The 19,857-nt window shown below is 36.1% G+C and overlaps 1 protein-coding gene across 7 annotated transcripts in view; it reads right to left on the bottom strand.

Moving 5' to 3' along the window:
- Ttc6 (tetratricopeptide repeat domain 6) overlaps positions 1-19,857 on the bottom strand; it is a 132,930-nt gene that overhangs the window by 87,092 nt on the left and 25,981 nt on the right. For all 7 annotated transcript variants that reach the window (XM_033765146.1, XM_010632654.2, XM_033765145.1 and 4 more), the window contains one exon: positions 9,832-9,973. In XM_033765146.1, the coding sequence (XP_033621037.1) occupies positions 9,832-9,973 (142 nt within the window). The remainder of the gene's footprint in view (positions 1-9,831; positions 9,974-19,857) is intronic.

Here is a 19,857-nt window from a genome sequence, read left to right as displayed (position 1 = left end):
ATATATACATATACAGTATATATATATACTATATATATACACACACAGTGTATATGCATATATACATATACAGTATATATACATATATATCAGTTATATTAATAAAAACAAGGGTATAGAATATATAAGAAATCATACTTTCTTTGTGAATTTTCTGTTAAGTCAAAAACCATTTTTGAAAAATAAAGTTTGTTGTCAGTATAATAAAGCAATGAAAAGAAAAAGAATTTTTAAAAAGCTACAAAAAAATTAATCAGGCATTTATGAACACAGCTTGAAGAAAAAGTAGTAATCTTTTAAAGTAATAGCTGTTTGAAAGCATGATATTATTGGTAATTACATTTTCTTTAATGTTTTATTGACTTTTAAGTAGACTATGCATTTTTCCAAAAAGATTTATTTTGCTAGAAAAAAAAAAAACAACTCAAATAATACTAAAGCTTCCACTTTCAAATACTGCTCTAGAATTAAATATGACATCTCCTGGAGAGTGGATGTTACATAGAATTTCTGGATTCAATCTGAAGACCCAAACCCAGTAAATAAAAATTGACAATTAAAAGTGAATCTTGAACACTTTTATTTCTTGTTGGAAATACACCACAACCATCCCATACACTTGATTACACATTTCCTATCTTTCAGCATCCCAGAGAAAGCCAAATTTTGCAGTTGCTGGGTTAATTTGTCCAACAAAGAAATTCAAAGTTAAGTGTTCATTTGTCTTGTGTTTTGCTAGGCACACTACATCACTGTGTGGTATACAGACCTAGAGCCAGGAAGTCCTTGCTAAAAGGTGAGTAAACTCTTCCAAAATCAGCTGAAAATTCTTCTTCCAAAAATTACCTAGTAATTAAGAGGATTTAAGGTATTCAAATGATATGTCACATATAATATGGAAATTCCTCTCATGTAGTAGACAGACTTCCAGCAGCTTAAGTATCTAGAATGATAATGTTGCCCTAGATGTAAGTAAGATGCAGCCTTCCAAGGAAGGAAGTGGAGAAATATCACTAAACAGCAGTACTTTGCTTGCAAAGAAAAGTACAGAAGCTCCTTTAAGAGAACATTTAATTTATCAAATTAAATAAATATAAATTATGGTAGATTAGTTCAATATGCAATGCTTGAAGGGTTCTAAAAAGAATTCTAAGGAAATGTTTAGCAACAGCAGAATTGGAGGCTGCTAGAACTTGATAGGAGGGTAGAGAATGCATAGCAAACTGAATTACTAACTACAAAGCCGCCTGGTTTAATTTAAAATTTAACAGCACCTGTACTGGCCCCTCAGGTTATATTACAACCCAGTACAATAACTCATATTCATACTGGCTGCCAAAGGTCAGAATATTCTGCTCACTAAGAAGAGAGACATGCAAATTAATTTCAAAGGTAAGTTAAGCTTCATATAAATGAAACATAAGGCAAAGCATCCATTTTTAAAATGTAGTCTGAGACCCTGGAAAAGGTTATTTGCATTTTTCACTGTGTTGACATTTGAACTGGTAATGAAAAAATATATATGATGAAATTGACAATGCCTTAGTATGAATCAAGTCAGCTGCACCTTAAAATGCCCTCCAGGAAACAGAAAAAAATCAATTCTTTAAAATCTCAACCTTTAAATACATATTCTTTAATATTCTATATGATTAAATAAGAAGTACACACAAAATGCGTGTGTGTCCGCAAGTGAAGTACGACAGAGTTTTAAGGGAAAGCATGTGCTACTGTGTGAATTGTCAGGCTGTAGAAGATAGTTTATTTGAGAGCAAAAGCCTCAAACTGTGGTTACTCAGAATCAGATACATGACAAGAATTTCCTGAAAAACAGTGATACAAACCTGTCACTTCAAACCAACTATTTATAACAATAAAAAAATGGGTCTTTATTTAAAAATTACAATTACAGAAAATTTGTGGCCTTTGTGAGGACCTTGACAGATCCCCAGTCCCAAAGCCTCTGCTGACAATACTAACACTAAGTTAGTTTGATATTGAAGATATAGTGAAACATATTAACATTTGAAGAGCTATATAACTCTAAGAATATTTTCCAAATGACTTATCTATGATGTTACAATGAGTAAAACATGTATTAGACATAAAAGATAAATAATAAATTTTAATGTAATAGGTATGAAAAAGGTCATCAAAATGGTTTCATATTTCAATTTCAACAATTTAGTTGCATGAATTATTTCTTTTATTTTTATTTTATTAGTACATATTTGTAGTATATAGTGATTACATTCTTCATGGGGAATTGATACATGTACATAAAACATTTAATTCTTTTTTCATCCCCTTTCCAGCTCCTCCCTCCCCCTTCCATCCCTTAGTCCTCTTTCCTTTTGCAAAAGATCTGTCTCCCTGCTTCCCATTTTTCTTTTTATTTGTACTTTATGTTTCTCATATAGTTAGGATGAATCATTGCACGTTACATTCTCTTTTTCTAAGATTAATTTTTCCTTTTCTTTTTGTTTATTTTTTTCCATGCTGTTCCATTGATCACAATTTTTATATTAAGCTTTATGTGTTGTAGTTTTACATGTAGAAATAATACAAAAAGACCCAATTTAACCTTTATGCAAATGACCCCAAACAAACATTCTGAAAAACTGTAACAAACAATCATAAACAAAATGCTGACATTGATATAAAGATTCAAAACAGATCCATCATCACAAAGATCCTCATGTTGTCCTTTAGCACTAGATTCATACCTGCCCCCACCCAGTTTTATATGTATAAATTTATGAACTATCTTAAATTAAAATTTTTGTAGGACTCAAGACTTAAATCAGGGTTCTCTTCCTCCACATCTTCTTGTTTTTCTTCTCCTTCTCCCTCCTTTCTCCCTTTCATCCTTTTTCTCCTTCTCCTTTTGTCTTATTTCGATATCCAACTATTTTAACAGCAATTGTTGAAAAGGCTATCCTACCTATACTGAATTGATTTTGTACCTTTATCAAAAATCAGTTAGATATATCTGTCACAATCCATTTGTTGATTATCTACTCCATTCTACTGATCTATGCATCTATACCAGTGGTGGCAAACCTCTCTGGCACATATGCCACAGCCAGCTGTTTGTTATCATTGAAAGCTCTAAAAGGTTCACCAACATTGGTCTATACCATCACCAAGACCACACAGTATTAATTTACTGTACCTGACATAATTAGCCTTAAATTTCAGTAAAGCCGATTTCTCCCATTTTATTGTTCCTTTTTAAAACTGTTTTGCTATTATAGTTCTTTGCATTTCCAAATAAATGTTAGAATATTTGTTTTTACTATTATTACAAAGAGTCTTTGCAGATTCCAGTGAAAAGCCGATGTGGAACAGAATGGGATGGCTGCAGGCAGATCCAGCCAGGGCCCTGCCTTGACCCCAGCCCCTTGGGCCCACAGGCTGAAACTAAAGGCACACCTGGAGAAAACAGCACAAATGTACAGGCAAAAGTTAGAGGCCTTCCCTAATATCATTCATAAGTGCATGCAGGCTCTAGATAGAAGACTGCTCAGACACCAGGGACTGGAGTGCACAGCCCCCAGCCAAAGGACCTCCCAAACAACATCTACATGGGGGGAAGGCCATAGCCAGAGGCACAACTACATGTCATCCCATACATAGGCCCCAGCCAGAACCCAGCTGAGACAACAGGTCAACCCACGGACCAAGAAGGCCACCATTCTGAACTCAGGAATTGGGACAGTGGTGAGCAGCAGAGAAAAAGCTGCTCAGTGGCTTGCTGAGAATTGGAGACCACTGGTGAGCAAAAAGTTGCCTCAACAAAGTCACAGCAGGTGTCATCTGTCAAAATGAGAAGACACGTAAACAAGTCTCAAAACCAGCCTTCCAGATCACTTAAGGCAAACCCAAAGGGAAACGAGATAGAACAATCTGATACTCAACCACCTAGACTCCCTGAACTCTGGAAAAAGTGAAACCAGAAATAATTTCTCAGATAACCACAAAGATTGCGTCCTTAGTGCAAGACATGGTTAATAAATCTAGAGCAGACAAAGACTTTTTAAAAAGGAGGAGCTGAGGAACATGATGAAATCCCAACATAGGAAACAAATGGAATCCATAAAACAGATGCAAACAGATTTCCAGAAGATTTAAAACTCCATTGAAAGTTTACGCAGGAGAAAGATCCAATGTGAGGACAGAATTTCAGATACAGAAGATAGGAATACAATTAGTGACCAGGAAAAGAAAAATACCTTAAAAATAGTAAGGGGAGACAAGAAATCAATCCAGCAGCTGCTAGACAAGGCAAAGAAGAATAACATAAGCTGAGAGAGTCAATGAAGAAACAGAAGAGAGTGCAGACAACATTAAAAAAACTGTTCATAGAAGTGATGGCAGAAAACTTCCCAAGCAGGGGAAAAGAACTTGACATACAGGTAAGTGAGGCATATAGGACTCCAACTAGCCATGATAAAGAAAAAAAATCTACACATAGGCATATAATAGTTAAGATTCTAGAAACCTAACAGAAGAACAAAATTCTACAAGCAGTTAGAAAAAAGTAACAAATCACATACAAAGGAAAACCCATCAAAATCACAGCAGACTTCTCAACACAAATCCTCAAGGCAAGAAGAGCACGGAGTGACGTATTTCAAGCCATAAAGGAAAACAATCTCCAACCCAGATTGACATACCCTGCAAAATTTATCTTCCAAAATTGATGGAGAAATAAGATAGTTTCATGACAAATAGCACCTGAGGAACTTTATGAATACCAAACAAGTACTCCAAAAAATTTTAAACAATATCCTAGGAAAAGACAATGAGGATCAAAACCCCAGGAAGCTGAGCAGAATGAATCTATCAGACACAACAAGTAATTAAATATAAAGGGGGAGAGTCCAACAAAAAGAAAATGTCATGACGAGGATAAGTCAATACATATCAGTTATAACCATCAATGTTAATGGTCTCAATTCACCAATCAAAGGAAACAGACTGGCAAAATGGGTCAAGAAGCAAGATCCAACAATGCGCTACATTTAAACAATACACTTAGTTCAAAAAGAAACTCATAGACTGAAAGTTAAGAGTGTGGATAGCAGTGAATACCCATATTAGTACAACAGAGAAATCTCAATTAAACAACATGATGCTGAACTTCAAGTTTCTAGAAAAATAAGAGCTGGACAAACCTAAAGCTCATACAAGGGAGGAAATTATGAAGATCAGAGCAGAAACCAATGCAATGGAGACTGAAAGAATGTTACAAAAAAAATAAATGAAGTACAGTTGGTTCTTCAAAAGAATAAACAAAATTGACAAATCCTTAGCTAACCTTACCAAAAAAGGGAAAGAAAAGGCCCAAATCCATGCAATTAGGAATGACAAGGGTGAAATTACAACAGACCCAGCAGAAATCCAGAGAATCATCAATACCTACCTCAAGAACCTATACACCAATAAGATGGAAAACATAAAAGAAATGGACAGATTCCTTGATACATATGAGTTACCAAAGTTGATCAAAGAAGGCCTAAAAATTCTAAATAATCCAATATTAATCAATGAAATTGAAAATGTAATTAAAAACTTACCAGCTAAGCAAAGCCCAGGCCCTGATGGCTTCACTGTTGAATTCTACAAGACATTTAGAGAAGAACTAATGGTACTACTCTATCTACAGAGTGCTCCGCCCAACAACAGAATACACATCTTTCTCCTCAGCACATGTAAGTTTATCTAAAATAGAGCTTATGCTAACTTGAAAGCATGCTTATGTAAATGTAAATTTATATCATACACATTATCAAATGATAGCACCCTGAAACTAGAAATCAATGACAGAGGAAACCACAGATCATGCAAATGTATTAAACCTAAACAGGGCTCTCTTGAATAATCAATGAATCACACAAGAACTCAGGGAAGAAATTAGACAGTTCCTAGAATTAAATAATAATAATGCCAGTTACACTATACTAGAACTTGTTGAACACAATACAAGCAGTCCTAAGAGGAAAGTTAGCTATGAATGGCCACATCAGAAAAACAGAGCCCAAATAAATAATAGTGAATCTCGAGATCCTAGAAAAATAAGGACAACCCAAATCCAAAGCTAGCACATGGAAGAACATTATAAAGCTCAGAGCAGAAATTAGTGAAATTAATGCTAAGAAATCAATGCAAAGAATCAGTGCATCAAAGATATGGTTCTATGAAAGAATAAACAAAATTGATAAACCCTTAGCCAATCTTGAAAAAATAAGGAAAGAAAAGAACCAAATCAATGGAATTAGAAGTAAAAAGGTGAAATCACAATGGACACTGTGGAAATGCAGATTATTAGGAACTTCTTTTGAGAAACTGTACTTCAATAAATTAGAATCCATAAGAAATGGATAAATCCCTATATACATATGAATTATCAAAACTGAACCAAGATGTCAAAGCCCCAAATAATCCAATGACAGTCAACAAAATTGAAGCAGTAATATAAAAATTACCAACTAAGAAAAGCTCAGGACCCAGTGAATTCACAACTAAATTCTACAAGAACTTTAGGGAAGATCTAACACCAACTTCTCAAACATTTTAATAAAACTGAAAGGGAAGGAGTACTTCCAAAATCATTATGGAAGTCATCATTATCCTGACCCCAAAATGAAAAAAAGACCTAACAAAAAGAGAGACAGAGAGAGGGAGGAAGGGAAGGAAGGGGGAGGGAGGGAAGGGGGAGAGGGAGAGAGAGAGAGAGAGAGAGAGAGAGAGAGAAGAGAGAGAGGGAACTCTTCAATGAATATCAATGCAAAAATCTTCAACAAGATACTGGAAAACAGAATGCAGTGGATCATTATAGGTCATGACCAAGCAGGCTTTGTCCTGGGGATGCAAGGATGCCCCAATATATGGTCATCTCAATATCTGTTTTTAAAAAGCCTTTGATAAAATTCAACATTTATTCATATTAAATATCCCCAAAGAAAACAAGTATAGCAGGATCTTAGCTCCATCTAATAAGAGACATTCATGACAAACCTAATGTCAATACCATAATAAATGAGAAAAAACTGAAAGCTTTTCCTCTAAAACCAGGAACAAGATAAGGATGTCCACTATCACCATTCACATTTGACAGTCCTCAAAATTTAGCCAGAGCAATCCAGCAAGAGAAAGAAACAAAAACAAAATGTATAGGAAATGAAGAAGTCAACTTTATCATTATGGTCACCTCTCCATAGGTGACCCAAAAAATTACACAAAAGACTCACAAAATTAATAACCACATTCAGTAATATAGCAGGATAAAAATCAACATACAGAAATCAATGGTGTATCTGTACACCAATAACAAACTTGCCAAGAAAGAAATTAGAAACACCATTTATAACATCAAGAAAAATTAAATACTTATTAACCTTACAAAAGAAATGAAAAACCTCTACAGTGAAAACTAAAGTACTCTGGAAAAGGAGATCAAGTAAGACATCAGAAAATGGAAAGATACCCCTATTCCTGGACAGGTAGGACCTATATTGTCAAACTTGTTCTTTTCCAAAACTTATATACAGATTTAATTCAATCTCAAACAAAATTTCAACAGCGCTTCTCATATAAGTAGAAAAAACAATCCTAAAATTCATATGGAACCAAAAGAGATTCAGAATAGCAAAGTAATCCAGGGAAGCAAAAACAAAATCGGAGGTGTCAATAATCCCAGACTTCAATTTATACTACAAAGATGCAGTGATTAAAAAAAAAAGCAAAAAAACAGCTTAGAATTGACACAGAAACAGATATATGTACCAATGGAACATGCAGAAATGACTCCAGGTGCATTCAGCTATCTGATGTTTGACAACAAGGCCAAAAACATACCCTGGAGAAAAAGGTGACCTCTTTAACAAGTGGTGCTTGGAAAACTGGCTTTCCACACACAGGAGATTAAAGTTAGACTGATAAATGTCCTAAACTAAAATAAAAATAGATCAAAGATCTAAATGTTAAAACAAAAGCAGTCTGCTGGAATATAAAAGAGGTAAAATTCTTGAAGATACAGGCATAAGAAAAGATTTTCTGAACAGAACCCAGTATCACAAAAATTAGTATTAAGAACCAACACATAAAAAAAAAATTAGCCAGCATGGTGGTGCATGCCTGTAATCCCAGCACTTGGGAGGCTGAGGCAGGAGGATCACTGTGAGTTCAAGACCAGCCTGGGCTACATAGTGAGTTCCAGGTCAGTCTCCACTACATAGTGAGACCCTGTCTCAAAAAACCAAAAAAAAAAAACAAAAAAAAAAAACAAAACAAAATCCTAACACATGGGATCATATCAAATTTAAAAGTTTCTTCACTGAAAAGCACCCAAAAGAGTGAAGAGTCAACCAACAAATTTGCCAGCTTTCCTCAGACAGAAGACTAATATCTAGAATATATAAAGAAATCAAAAAAATCAGATCCACCAAAATGAAAAATCCAATCAAAATGGTCAATTGATGTGAATAGACCCTTCTCAGAAGTACAAATGTCCAGCGAATATATGAAAAAAGTTTGGTATCTTTGGTCATTAGAGAAATGACAACTAAAACAACACTTAGGTGCCATCTTATTTCAGAAAGAATGGCTGTTATCAAGAAATCCGATAATAACAAATGCTGGTAAAGCTACAGGGAAAAAGCAACCCTTCTATATTGTAGGTGGAAACTTAAACTAGTACAACCACTGTGGATATCAGAATGGAGATTCTTCACAAAGCTAAAAATAGAAATTCCATTTGACCCAGGTCTCCCCATTGTAGGTATCTTCCCCAAAGAGTTAAGGACATCCTATTACAGTGATTCATGGATACCCACATTTTATAGCAGCACAACTCAATTTTTAAATCTTGGAGGCAGCCTATGTGTCTACCAACAGATGAATGGATAAAGAAATGTGGCGTTTACACAACACGGAGTACTACACTGCCATAAAGGATAAGCTTCAGTCACTGTAATAAGAAAATGAATGCACCTTGAGACCGTAAAGTGAAATAAATCAGACACAAAAGTTTAAATGTTTCATGGTTGTCTTTATGAGTTGGTACACATTACCAACTGATTCAGCTCAAGTCTAGGATATATTAAGCAAGAAAGAAAACAAAAAATTGGACTTACTACCATGTCACTCTGGGCCCTGACGTCCCTAGTCAATGTACCTTCTCCTCTCCACCTTTAGAGTCTTCTTATGCTTGTAATATACACAATTTTTAGTTGTAGAGCAGTGAGAGCAGGGAAAAGTGATTCTACCCTACCTTCTGCAGAAGTGGAAGCCTCACAAGTAATTTTCAGGAAGCTACCATTCATTAAATTGTGATGTGTTATTAAAGAGAGTAAATTTTGGTATGCTATTAAAGAATATCCACAATTATGTAAGAAAGGCCACTGAAATAATTTTTCTTTTCCAAGTACATATCTATGTAAGGCCACATTTTTTCTCATATGTATCAGCCAAAACAACCACAAAATTGAATGCAGAAGCAAACTTCAGAACCCAGATGTCTTCTATAGAGCCATGAGATATTACAGAATAAATACATAATCCTAGCATTCTCTCCATCATTATGCTTTTAAAACATAATCACTTTTCATAAAATACACTACATATGTAACACATATGAGTTTATTGTTCCTACTTTTAATAAAAAATACTTTAGAATTTTAATTTCTAACACTGTAAGTATCAATAGATATAGCTCACATAAACAATTACTGGAGTCCTCAATTTTTACAAGTGTTAAAGGATCCTTACCCAAAAAGTTTGAGAACCTGTGACTTGTAAAAAACTAATGTGAAGGAAAGTTCTTACTTCCTGCCCCAGGAGTTCCAGGTGTGGGTTGTGAAAACGCCAGCTAGTTCTCCGTGCTCTCTCAGGAGGCGGCCTTGATGGTACTGGAGGAATGCTGACAGATTCTTGGTTTTCATCCATAACAGGAATTCCATACAGTATTCTACAATATGACAAAAGCAATTCATTTGTTTTTAAAGTCATTGATGAGGCCAGGGATTTAGCTCAGTGGTTCGGCGGCCAGCCCAAATTCAATCCCTGGTACAAAAAAAAAAAAAAAAAAAAAAAAAAAAATAAAATAAAAAAAAAAAAAAAAAAAAAAAAAATTACATTTAAAGTCATTGATGAAGTAAAAAAACAAACAAAAAAAAACTGCTTACTTTTTGTACCTCTGTTGAAATTAACATTGTCCTCTGACATCTGCATTAAGTAGAGGTTGTAAGAAGATAAATAATCCAAAATGAGAAATAATCAAAAAATAATTTGTTTTGTTCTGAAGACATTTTAAAAGTAGCTTCTGTGATGGCTCAGATTCATCATATTGGAATAGTAAGTTTACCCCAAGAAAGTCCAATTACAAAAGAGATTAAAAATTTCTCTATCATCTGATTTCTAACCGACTCCCCAATCCTGAACTGCCAAGGTCAGAGGTAAAGCTCTCCTGAAGCCCATGTTGTAAATGTGATTTGGGATCCATTGTCCAGATGCACACACAAAATTTAAAACACAGAAGGTTCTGATGTTTCTGTTGGCAGTGCAATCAGAACTCTTCTGCAGCTGCGTTCCAGTCGCTTCCTTTGTGGGTTGTCATTTTTATTTTACCAGTGAGCATATCAGACAGACATAGTATGGCTCCATAGTCAAAAGCTCAGTGGAAGCCACTTGATATCAACTAAACTGGTATGCTGCCAATATGGGCTTTCAGCTACCCTGCCTTCCTGACTGCTGGAAAGAGAAGTTTCCTTAGCATACAAACCTTCTGCTGTCTCAGTGTCTCCAGAAGCCCTCTTTGACTCATAGCCATTTTTTCCATTGATTTTATACATAATGTACTGTCATTACTCAGTCCCTTCTAGCTTCAAACAGTATAGATGTTTCTGTTTCCTGCAGCTGAATCTTGACGGATATATCCAGAAAAACAACAGGGTAAACTCTAGAGACTAAGAATCCCAGAGTGTGGAGACATTAAGATCAATAAAGTAGCTCTAAGATAGGTTTGTGGGGACAGGATGGCAGTGGTGAGATGGGGGACCTAAGAAACTACCCTGAGGAACCAGGAACCACTGTAATATTCATTGTCTATAAGCCAAAAAACAGAGTAGCAATATCTTTGATATTGTCTCTCACATTCAAAAGCATAAATAGAAACTGTGATAGGTCAGAGAGAATGTGGATGAAGTCAGTGGACATTCTGGAGCGCGTAGCTCTGGCAGACACCAGTGGGGTAAAGGAAGGCCACCTGGGGTTTCCAACTCTTCCTATGTAACAAAGATGAATCACTTATCTGGAAAGTCCTCTCTACATTTTCTCTGCTTCATTCCTTCTTTCTCAAGAAAGGAACCAACCCTTTTTAGAACCAGCCCCTGAGTGATTCAGACTGAAAGTCTCTCCATTCCAACCTCTCCCTCATCTCTGACCAAAATCCTGCATTCTGTTCATCCTCCCTCCAGTGTCTCTCCTCTCCATCGCATCTTCTCTTATGGGGCTCCTGTGAAATGAGCTTTGCTGCTTCCTTACCTCCAGACTTTCTCTCCTCCAAGCATGCTATACACTCCTGCCAGAGTTATGATTAGTTACTCCCTCTCCAGACACTTCAAAGACCACACACATTACAATCCAAGCTCCTGAGCCACCAGTGAGGGTCCTCCACAGGCTAGGCATCACTGATCTCAAAAACCCTACTTCCAAATCTTACCTAACCTCCATTTGTTATGCAAAAGATGTCCCAAGCACTGTGATTACTGCAGTGGCAATGGAAGAAACAAGCAAACCAATAGGCTTAATATGTTGAAAACATGACGCTGCTGTGGTTCTCAATGTGCACTCCTGAACTCGCAGAAGGTTCACATAAGAACTGGTTCATAGTGCAGACCTACTGGGCCCCATCACAAACACAGTGAAACTGAAGCCCAGGAGGTGAACACAGCCATCTGTGTTCAAAACAATCACCTGCAGGTGATTCCAATGCACTCTTCAGTTCCACAGCCACCAATGTTCTACAGTCTTTCCTAAAATGGCTTGATTATGAGAATCTCCTAAACACCTGTCACATCTACGGCTTTCCAGATCCTTCCACTGGAAATTTTAATTCAGTAGGTTTAGGGATATAAAGCCGAAGAATTAATATATTTGCCCAACACCCTGGTTGGTTCTTATCTTCTAGAAACTAAAAAACTAATATGAGGGAAAGAAGGAGGCTTTGGGAATGAGATTAATAGGTCCTCTTCTGGCCACCTGCTGTGCTATGTTGGTGCTATGTTTTGAATATCATTTGTACCCACCAAAACCCACGTTTAGAATTGGATCCCAAAGTGGCAGTGCTGAGAGGTGAGGCCTCCTGGATGGAGGTGGTATCACATAAGAGTGAAGTGCTCAGAAATGGATCCGTGCCTTTCTTGACTAACTGTTGTGGGTATTTATACCTCCTTTTCTCTCTTGATCACAAGCTTTCTTGTCCTTCCACTTTCTTCCCTGAGTTGAAGCAGCACAAGACCCTCACTACCAGCAGCTGCCCAATCTTGGACTTCCCTGCCTCTAGACCATAAACCAAAATAAACCTCTTCTCTGTATGAATTAACCAGACTTGGGTATTCAGACTAAGACAGTTGGGTAGGACACTTTCCCTGCTAAGCCATAGCTTCCTCACCTAGGAAGGGTGACACTGATTAAGTCTTCCAGAGCCTAGTTCTTAAAAATAACACATGAAGAGCCTTACACAGAAAATATACTGAGTAAGTGAATGAGGTTATAATCATTATTTTTATCATCAGAGGAGGGTTCAATGAAGGAAACAAGCCCATCTTTCTGAGAGGAAAGTCAACACCAGTATTCTATGGGGCCAGATATACAATGTATTTCCTGTTGTATGATGCTATCAAAGAAGTTTGGAAAACATTGTCCAAAACTGCAAGAACTCTTAAAATACCTCTGCACGGATCTGTGAGTTAGTTACCCAAAGGTGACTGTGAGACACATCCTGTGAAATAAGGAGCAGAAGCTTGGGATGATCTCACAGAGGGGCTCTGCATCACCACTTCACTGTCTCTTCCTTGGAAAAACATACCTTGCTCCTGGGTGTACAAAGCCTGGGCAATCTTCACAGAATGCGATTGACAGTCACTTTTAGGTAACTCACAGACTGTGCACAGGGAAATTTTTAGAGTGCTTACATAGAAGTTTCTGCACAGTAATACATGCAATGAACTATTCTAGACACCTTTTTTTTGTACCAGGGATCAAACTTAGGCCCTTGTGCTTTTGAGGAAGGTAGTGGAACCACTGAGCTAAATCCCAGGCCCTCTAGAACCATTTTTTAAAATACCCATAGCAAACCACTAAGCTGAATTCACAAGCCACTTACAGTTTCAGAACCCACAATTTGGAAAACATTAACTTAGAGAAATTTTTGTCTAAAAAGTTTTTTTTTTCCCTAGGTCTGGAAAAAAATTTAGATTTGAAAATAATAACCTGCAAATTACTTTCTTTAGCAATACATAATTTTTTCTTTAAAATATGAAGAAGAGGCATACAAATATTTTAAGTGTTTTTTAAAAATAGGGAATATTGTTTCAATTAAATGAGTATCTATAAGAATACTCATTAACCATATAGAATTGTTTTTACAAAATAGGATTAGGGAGGGGAACATTGTATTTTTTAAATCATTGTATTTTCATTGCTACATGCAAAGAGTGACATCTGGTGGAATGTCATTGTTTTACTTCTTTTAAAAATCCAACTTACATGTTGGAGCTATGGAAACAGACAAATTTCCAAATCATTTCTTGTTTCGGTACTTCTATATGAAGACAAAATGTAATAATCTAATGTCTTATTAAATATTTAGAGGGCATACTGACGTGGTTTTCTGTCACCCTGACTGGTACATTTAAAAATCTCATTTAAGACATATGATAGGGCTATGTTCAAAGTGAATTTTTTTTAATGAAGATTACACTGGATTCTGGTTTTAACTGCCACAGTTGTGATTTGAGTGCCTCAGCCTTGTCATCCATTCTGTTGGAAGTTTTAGATAGGAGAATGATAAGATATCTTATGGCTCTGATATATGTACTTCTGTGACACATATCACCAGTTGGACCTCAGACAGATATTAAGTCTTGTGCTCTTTATTTTAATATCTTAGGTCATTGCCTAGATTATGTAATGAGGAATAAGGCCAAGCAGGAGCTTGGAACAGGGTCAACACTATCCTGACCACCAAGAAATGTCAGACAATGTGAGGAATGGGGAATAAAAGAGGAAGACTGGACCCTCCGGTAGATAGCCCCTTTGACCAAGCACCACAGAGGAACTCCACCACAGGGGTGCCAATACAGCTGTGTTCACACCTCGCCTCCCTGCCTCAGCCACCTCGTGAACAAAAGAAGGCCTCTCTAAGGCTCCTAAATGAAAGTTGAAGACCTCTGGAAAAGTGAAAATAATCTTCAATAAAGGCACACCACACCATCATAGTTGGTAAGTCAGAGGGACCAGCACCTCACATGGGAACCTCGTCTAACTTCAGGGGAAGGATAGCTAAAACCTGCAATAGAAACTTGCAGGGTTCAACCCAGCAGGAGGACAGAGATCTCAGCTTGGGCCTTGCAGCCAAAAATCAGCCTGAAACTCAGGGAACAGTTGCTGGCTTGCTGAGACTAATTAGCTTAGACCTGCACACTCCTGCCCACAATGTCTATTATGTCAACAAAGGCACACCCTGAAGGAGGGACTCTATTTCTATTTGTATTTTTTTATTTTCAGAGTGATTTTTTCATTTATCTTTATTCACTTAAAATTATTTTTGTCTCTTTCTCCTTTCTCATATTGTTTTTCCTTTTTTATCTTATCTTTTTTTTCTCCCTCTCACTCTCTGTCACCTTGATCTCTATTACTCTCCCTTTTTGTTCCTATTCCTATCCTAATTCGAATTTATTTTCTTTCTTTTCCACTTCTTCTCTTTTTCCTTCTCTCAATTGCCATTAGTTTTAAAAGAAAGTGATCACAGTCTCTAGCCTCCCTATTGCAGTTAGTTTTCTCTGTTCTTGGGACTATTTTGTTCTGTCTTCCTCTCTTCTCTTCAACAGCTCCCTAGAGTTTGTGTGATCTTCCTGTTTTCTCTGGCCTCACTTCTAAGCTTTCTCTATCCTATCTATCCCTCCCTCCCCAACTCCTTCTAAATCACCAGTCTGAAGAGTAAAGTTGCTGTATTAAAGAGTTTATTCACTATAAACATATTTTGGGCTGGTCCTCAATTTTTATTTCATTCAATCGTTACAGAAAAATTCATAACTACCACATATTATCATTTTCTAAGCTGGGCTTGATGTTATTGTGTGGCTGATTATATCACTTAGGATAAGGTGTTGTGATAGATCTAAACAGTTGTCCTCCCTGCTATAATGAAAATGAGTTTGCCTCAAGAGTCATTAGAGACACAAAACCTGAAGACCAGCTATAATTGGAAGATTGAAGTATTAAACCAGGTATTAAACCAAGGACAGTACCAATGACAAAAATATATAAATGAGAAGGCATTTAAACAAGACACAAACACAGACTTACAACCCACCAAAGGCAAACTCTGGGGGAAATGAGGTGGAAAAGTCTGACAGTCAACCATCTGGTTACCCTGAACCAATAACACAGGAAGTAAAAAAACAGATAAGTGAGGCTCTAGAAAAATTCAAAACAGAAATAATTTCCCAGATAACCACAGAGATGGTGAGAAGAACGAGAGACATGATTAGAGACTCTAGAACAGAAACAGATTTTTTTTTAAAAAAATAGATGAGCTCAGGACCATGATGGAAACCATGAATGCCTAGCATAGCAAAGAAATGAAAACTTGAATGCCCAACATAGGAAACAAAAGGCATCCATGAAACAGATTCAATCAGATAGCCAGGAGATTAAAAACACTATAGAAAGCATTTGCAGCAGGATGAACAAATGAGAAGATAGAATTGCTGATATACAAGACAGGATTGCAGTCAGTGACCATGAAAAGAGAGATTTCTTAAAAGCAGTAAGGGACCATGAGAAATAAATCCAGCAACTCTTAGATGATGCAAAGAGGAAAAATATAAGACTGATATGACTCTATGAGGTAGCAGGAGAAACTTCAAATGACATAAAAAAAAAAAACTGTTCACAGAATTAATAACAGAAAACTTCCCAAACAGAGCAAAAGAAATCGACATACAGATAAGTGAGGCATATAGGATTCCAAATAGCCATAATCAAACACAATCTATATCTAGACATATAATAATCAAGATCCCAGAAACCCAAAAGAAGAACAAAATACTACAAGCAGTTAAAGAAAAGAAACAAATCACATGCAAAGGAAAGCTCATCAGAATCACAGCAGACTTTTTAACAAAAACCCTAAAGTCAAGGAGAGCTTGGAGTGTGGTATTTCAAGTCCTAAAAGAAAACCACCAAGCTAGCCTGATATAGCCTGCAAAATGATCTTTCAAAATTGATAGGGAAATAAGATATTTCCATGAAAAAGAACACCTGAGAAATTTCATGAACACCACAATGGCACTCCAAACACTTCTAAACAATATCCTGGAAAAAGAAAATGAAGACCACAACTCCATAGGGCCAACAAAGCAAATTTACCATGCAAGTCATGAAATTAAAGAGAGAGAGGGAAAAATTTAAAAAAAAAGAACCAACAACATGAAAATGAAAAGCCAATATATAACAGTTATAACCATCAATGTTAATGGCCTCAATTCACCAATCAAAAGAAACAGGCTGGCATAATGGATTAAGAAGCAAAATCTAACAATAGGCTGTATACAAGAAACCCATTTGATCCATAAAGAAATTAATAGACTGAGAGTAAAAGAATGGAAAACTGTTCTCCATGTGACAGGAGCCCAGAAAAAAAGCTGGAGTAGCTATCTTATTTGCAGACAGAATAGATTTCAAACCAAAACCAATTAAGAGAGAAAAAGAAGGCCACTACATCCTTGTAAAGTGAACAATAAAAGAGGAAGAAATGACGATCATAAATATATAGGCACCAAATAGTAATGCCCCCAATTATGCAAAACAAACATTAATGGATATGAAAAACAAAATAAGCACTAATACAATTGTAGTGGGAGGCCTCAATACTCCACAGACGCAAATGGATAGATCATCTAGACAAATTTATCAACAAGGAAATAAGAGAACTGAAACAGGTCTTAGAGTAAAAAGACTTAGTAGATGTTTGTAGAGTATTCCACCCCACAAAATCAGAATATACATTCTTTTCAGCTGCACATGCGTCATTATACAAAATAGACCACATGCTAGCTCATAGAACATGCTTAAATAAATGTAAAGGAATTGAAGTTATCCCCTGGATATTATCAGAACATACTGCAATTAAACTGGAGATCAATAGTCTAAGAAATGCAAGAACTTCACAAACACATGGAAATTAAATAACACTCTGCTGAAGAACCACTGGGTCACAGAGGAAATTGAAGTAACTAGACAGTTTCTACAATTAAATGATAATGCGAGTACAACATACAGGAATCTATGGGACACAATGAAAGCAGATCTATGAGGGAAATTCATAGCAGTAAATTTCTATACTAAGAAAACAGAGGGAGCTCAAATAAACAACCTAATGCTTAACCTTCAGCTCCTAGAAAAAGATTAAAACAAACTGAAAGCTCCTAAAATGGAGGAAATTATAAAGATCAGAGCAGAATTTAATGCAATGGAGACTAAGAGAACTACAGAAAAAAATGAATCAGAGTTGGTTTTACATAAGAATAAATAAAATTGATAAACCATCAGCAAAGCTTATCAAAAAAAGTAAAGGCTCAAATTCATGCAATTAGGAATGAAAATGGTGAAGTCACAACAGACCCACCAGAAATCTAGAGGAACATCAATACCTACTTCAAAAACCTATACTCTAATAAAATGGAAAATACAGAAGAAATAGACAGATTCCAAGACACATGGGAGCTTCCAACATTGAATGAAGAACACATAAAAAGTCTAAACACCCCAATTACATTCAGTGAAATTGAAAATGTAATTAAAACATTTCCAACAAAGAAAAGCCCAGGCTGTGATGGCTTCACTGCTGAATTCTACAAGACATTTAGAGAACTATCACCACTGCTCTTTAAACTCTCCAAGGAAATTGAAAGGGAAGCAACACTTCCAAATTCAGTCTGGGAAGCAAGTGTTATTTTGATTCCAAAACCAGGAAAAACCCAACCAAAAAAGAGAACTACAGGCCAATCTCCCTAATGAACACTGATGCAAAAGTCCTCAATAAGATACTGACAAACAGAATACAGAGGATCACCCTGAGCAAGTCAGATTTATCCCAGGGATGCAAGGATGGTTCAACATATGTGAATGAATAAATATAATACACTATATGAACAGAGTCAAGGACAAAAAAACATGTGATCTTCTCAATAGATGCAGAAAAAGCATTTGACAAAATTCAACACACATTCATGAAAAAACCCTACAGAAAATTGGAATAGATGGTCTTTTTCTCAACCTGATAAAGGCTATCTATGAAAAGCCAATAGCCAGTATCATTGTAAATGGTCAAAAGCTGAAAACATTCACACTAAAATCAAGACCAAGACAAGGATGTCCACTGTCACCACTCCTGTTTGATATAGTTTTGGAAACATTAGCCACAGTATTTAGAAAACAGAAAGAAATAAAAGCAATAAAGATAGGAAAGGAAGAAGTTAAACTGTCACTATTTGCTGATGATATGATACTATACATAGAAGGTCCAAAAAACTCTGCCAAAAGAGGGCTAGACTTAGTTGACAGATTCAGTAGAGTAATGGCATACAAAGTCAACACTCAAAAAATCAATAGCCATCTTGTACACAAATCAAAGACTCAGTGAGAGAAAAATTAGGGAAACAATTCCTTTCACAATAACATCCAAAACAATGAAACATCTAGGAATCAGTCCAACGAAGGAAGCAAAAGGCCTCTACACTGAAAAATTACAGCACTCCCAAAAAAGAGATAAAAGAGGATATAAGAAGATGGAAAGACGTGCCTTGCTCCTGGGTAAGTAGACTCAACATAGTGAAAAAAAGCCATACCTCCAAAACTTCTGTACAGATTCAGTGCAATCCTGGTTGAAATCCCAACAGTGTATTTCACAAAACTTGAGAAAATAATACAAAAATTTCATTTGGAACCAGAAGAGACCTAGAATAGCAAAAGCCATTCTAGGCAACAGAGATATGTCAGGGGGTATCACAATTTCCAACTTGAAACTATACTATAAAGCCACTGTGATAAAAACACTATGGTACTGGCAAAGAAACAGGGCTGAGGATGAATAGTATAGATTAGAAGATGCAGAAACAACACCAGACATACTCAGCTACCTCATACTTGACAGAGCAGCCAACCATCCTCACTGAAGGAAAGATAGCCTCTTTAATAAATTGTGTTGGAAAAACTGGCTTTCAACTTGCCAAAGATTAAAACTATACCCCTATCTTTCACCATGCACTAAACTAAAATCCAAGTGGATTAAACATCCAAATATCAAAACAGAAAACTAAATTTACAGAAAGTAAATTAGGTAGAACACTCTAAGACACTGGCATAGGAGAAGACTTTATGAACAAATCAAATCCTCAGCCACATGAGAACTTTCACAAAGAATAAACAACTGGGATCTCATCTTACTAAAAAGCTTTTGCAGTGCAAGAGAAATCACCAACAGTGCCAAGAGACAACCTAAAATATGGGAAAAAATTTTACCACCTACTCTTCAGACAAGGGACTGCTATCTAATATATATAAAGG

This window comes from Fukomys damarensis, unplaced genomic scaffold (assembly GCF_012274545.1).
Source record: "Fukomys damarensis isolate Sample0158 unplaced genomic scaffold, DMR_v1.0_HiC HiC_scaffold_17, whole genome shotgun sequence".
Taxonomy (NCBI): Eukaryota; Metazoa; Chordata; class Mammalia; order Rodentia; family Bathyergidae; genus Fukomys; species Fukomys damarensis.
This window is presented reverse-complemented; position numbering and strand designations above follow the sequence as displayed.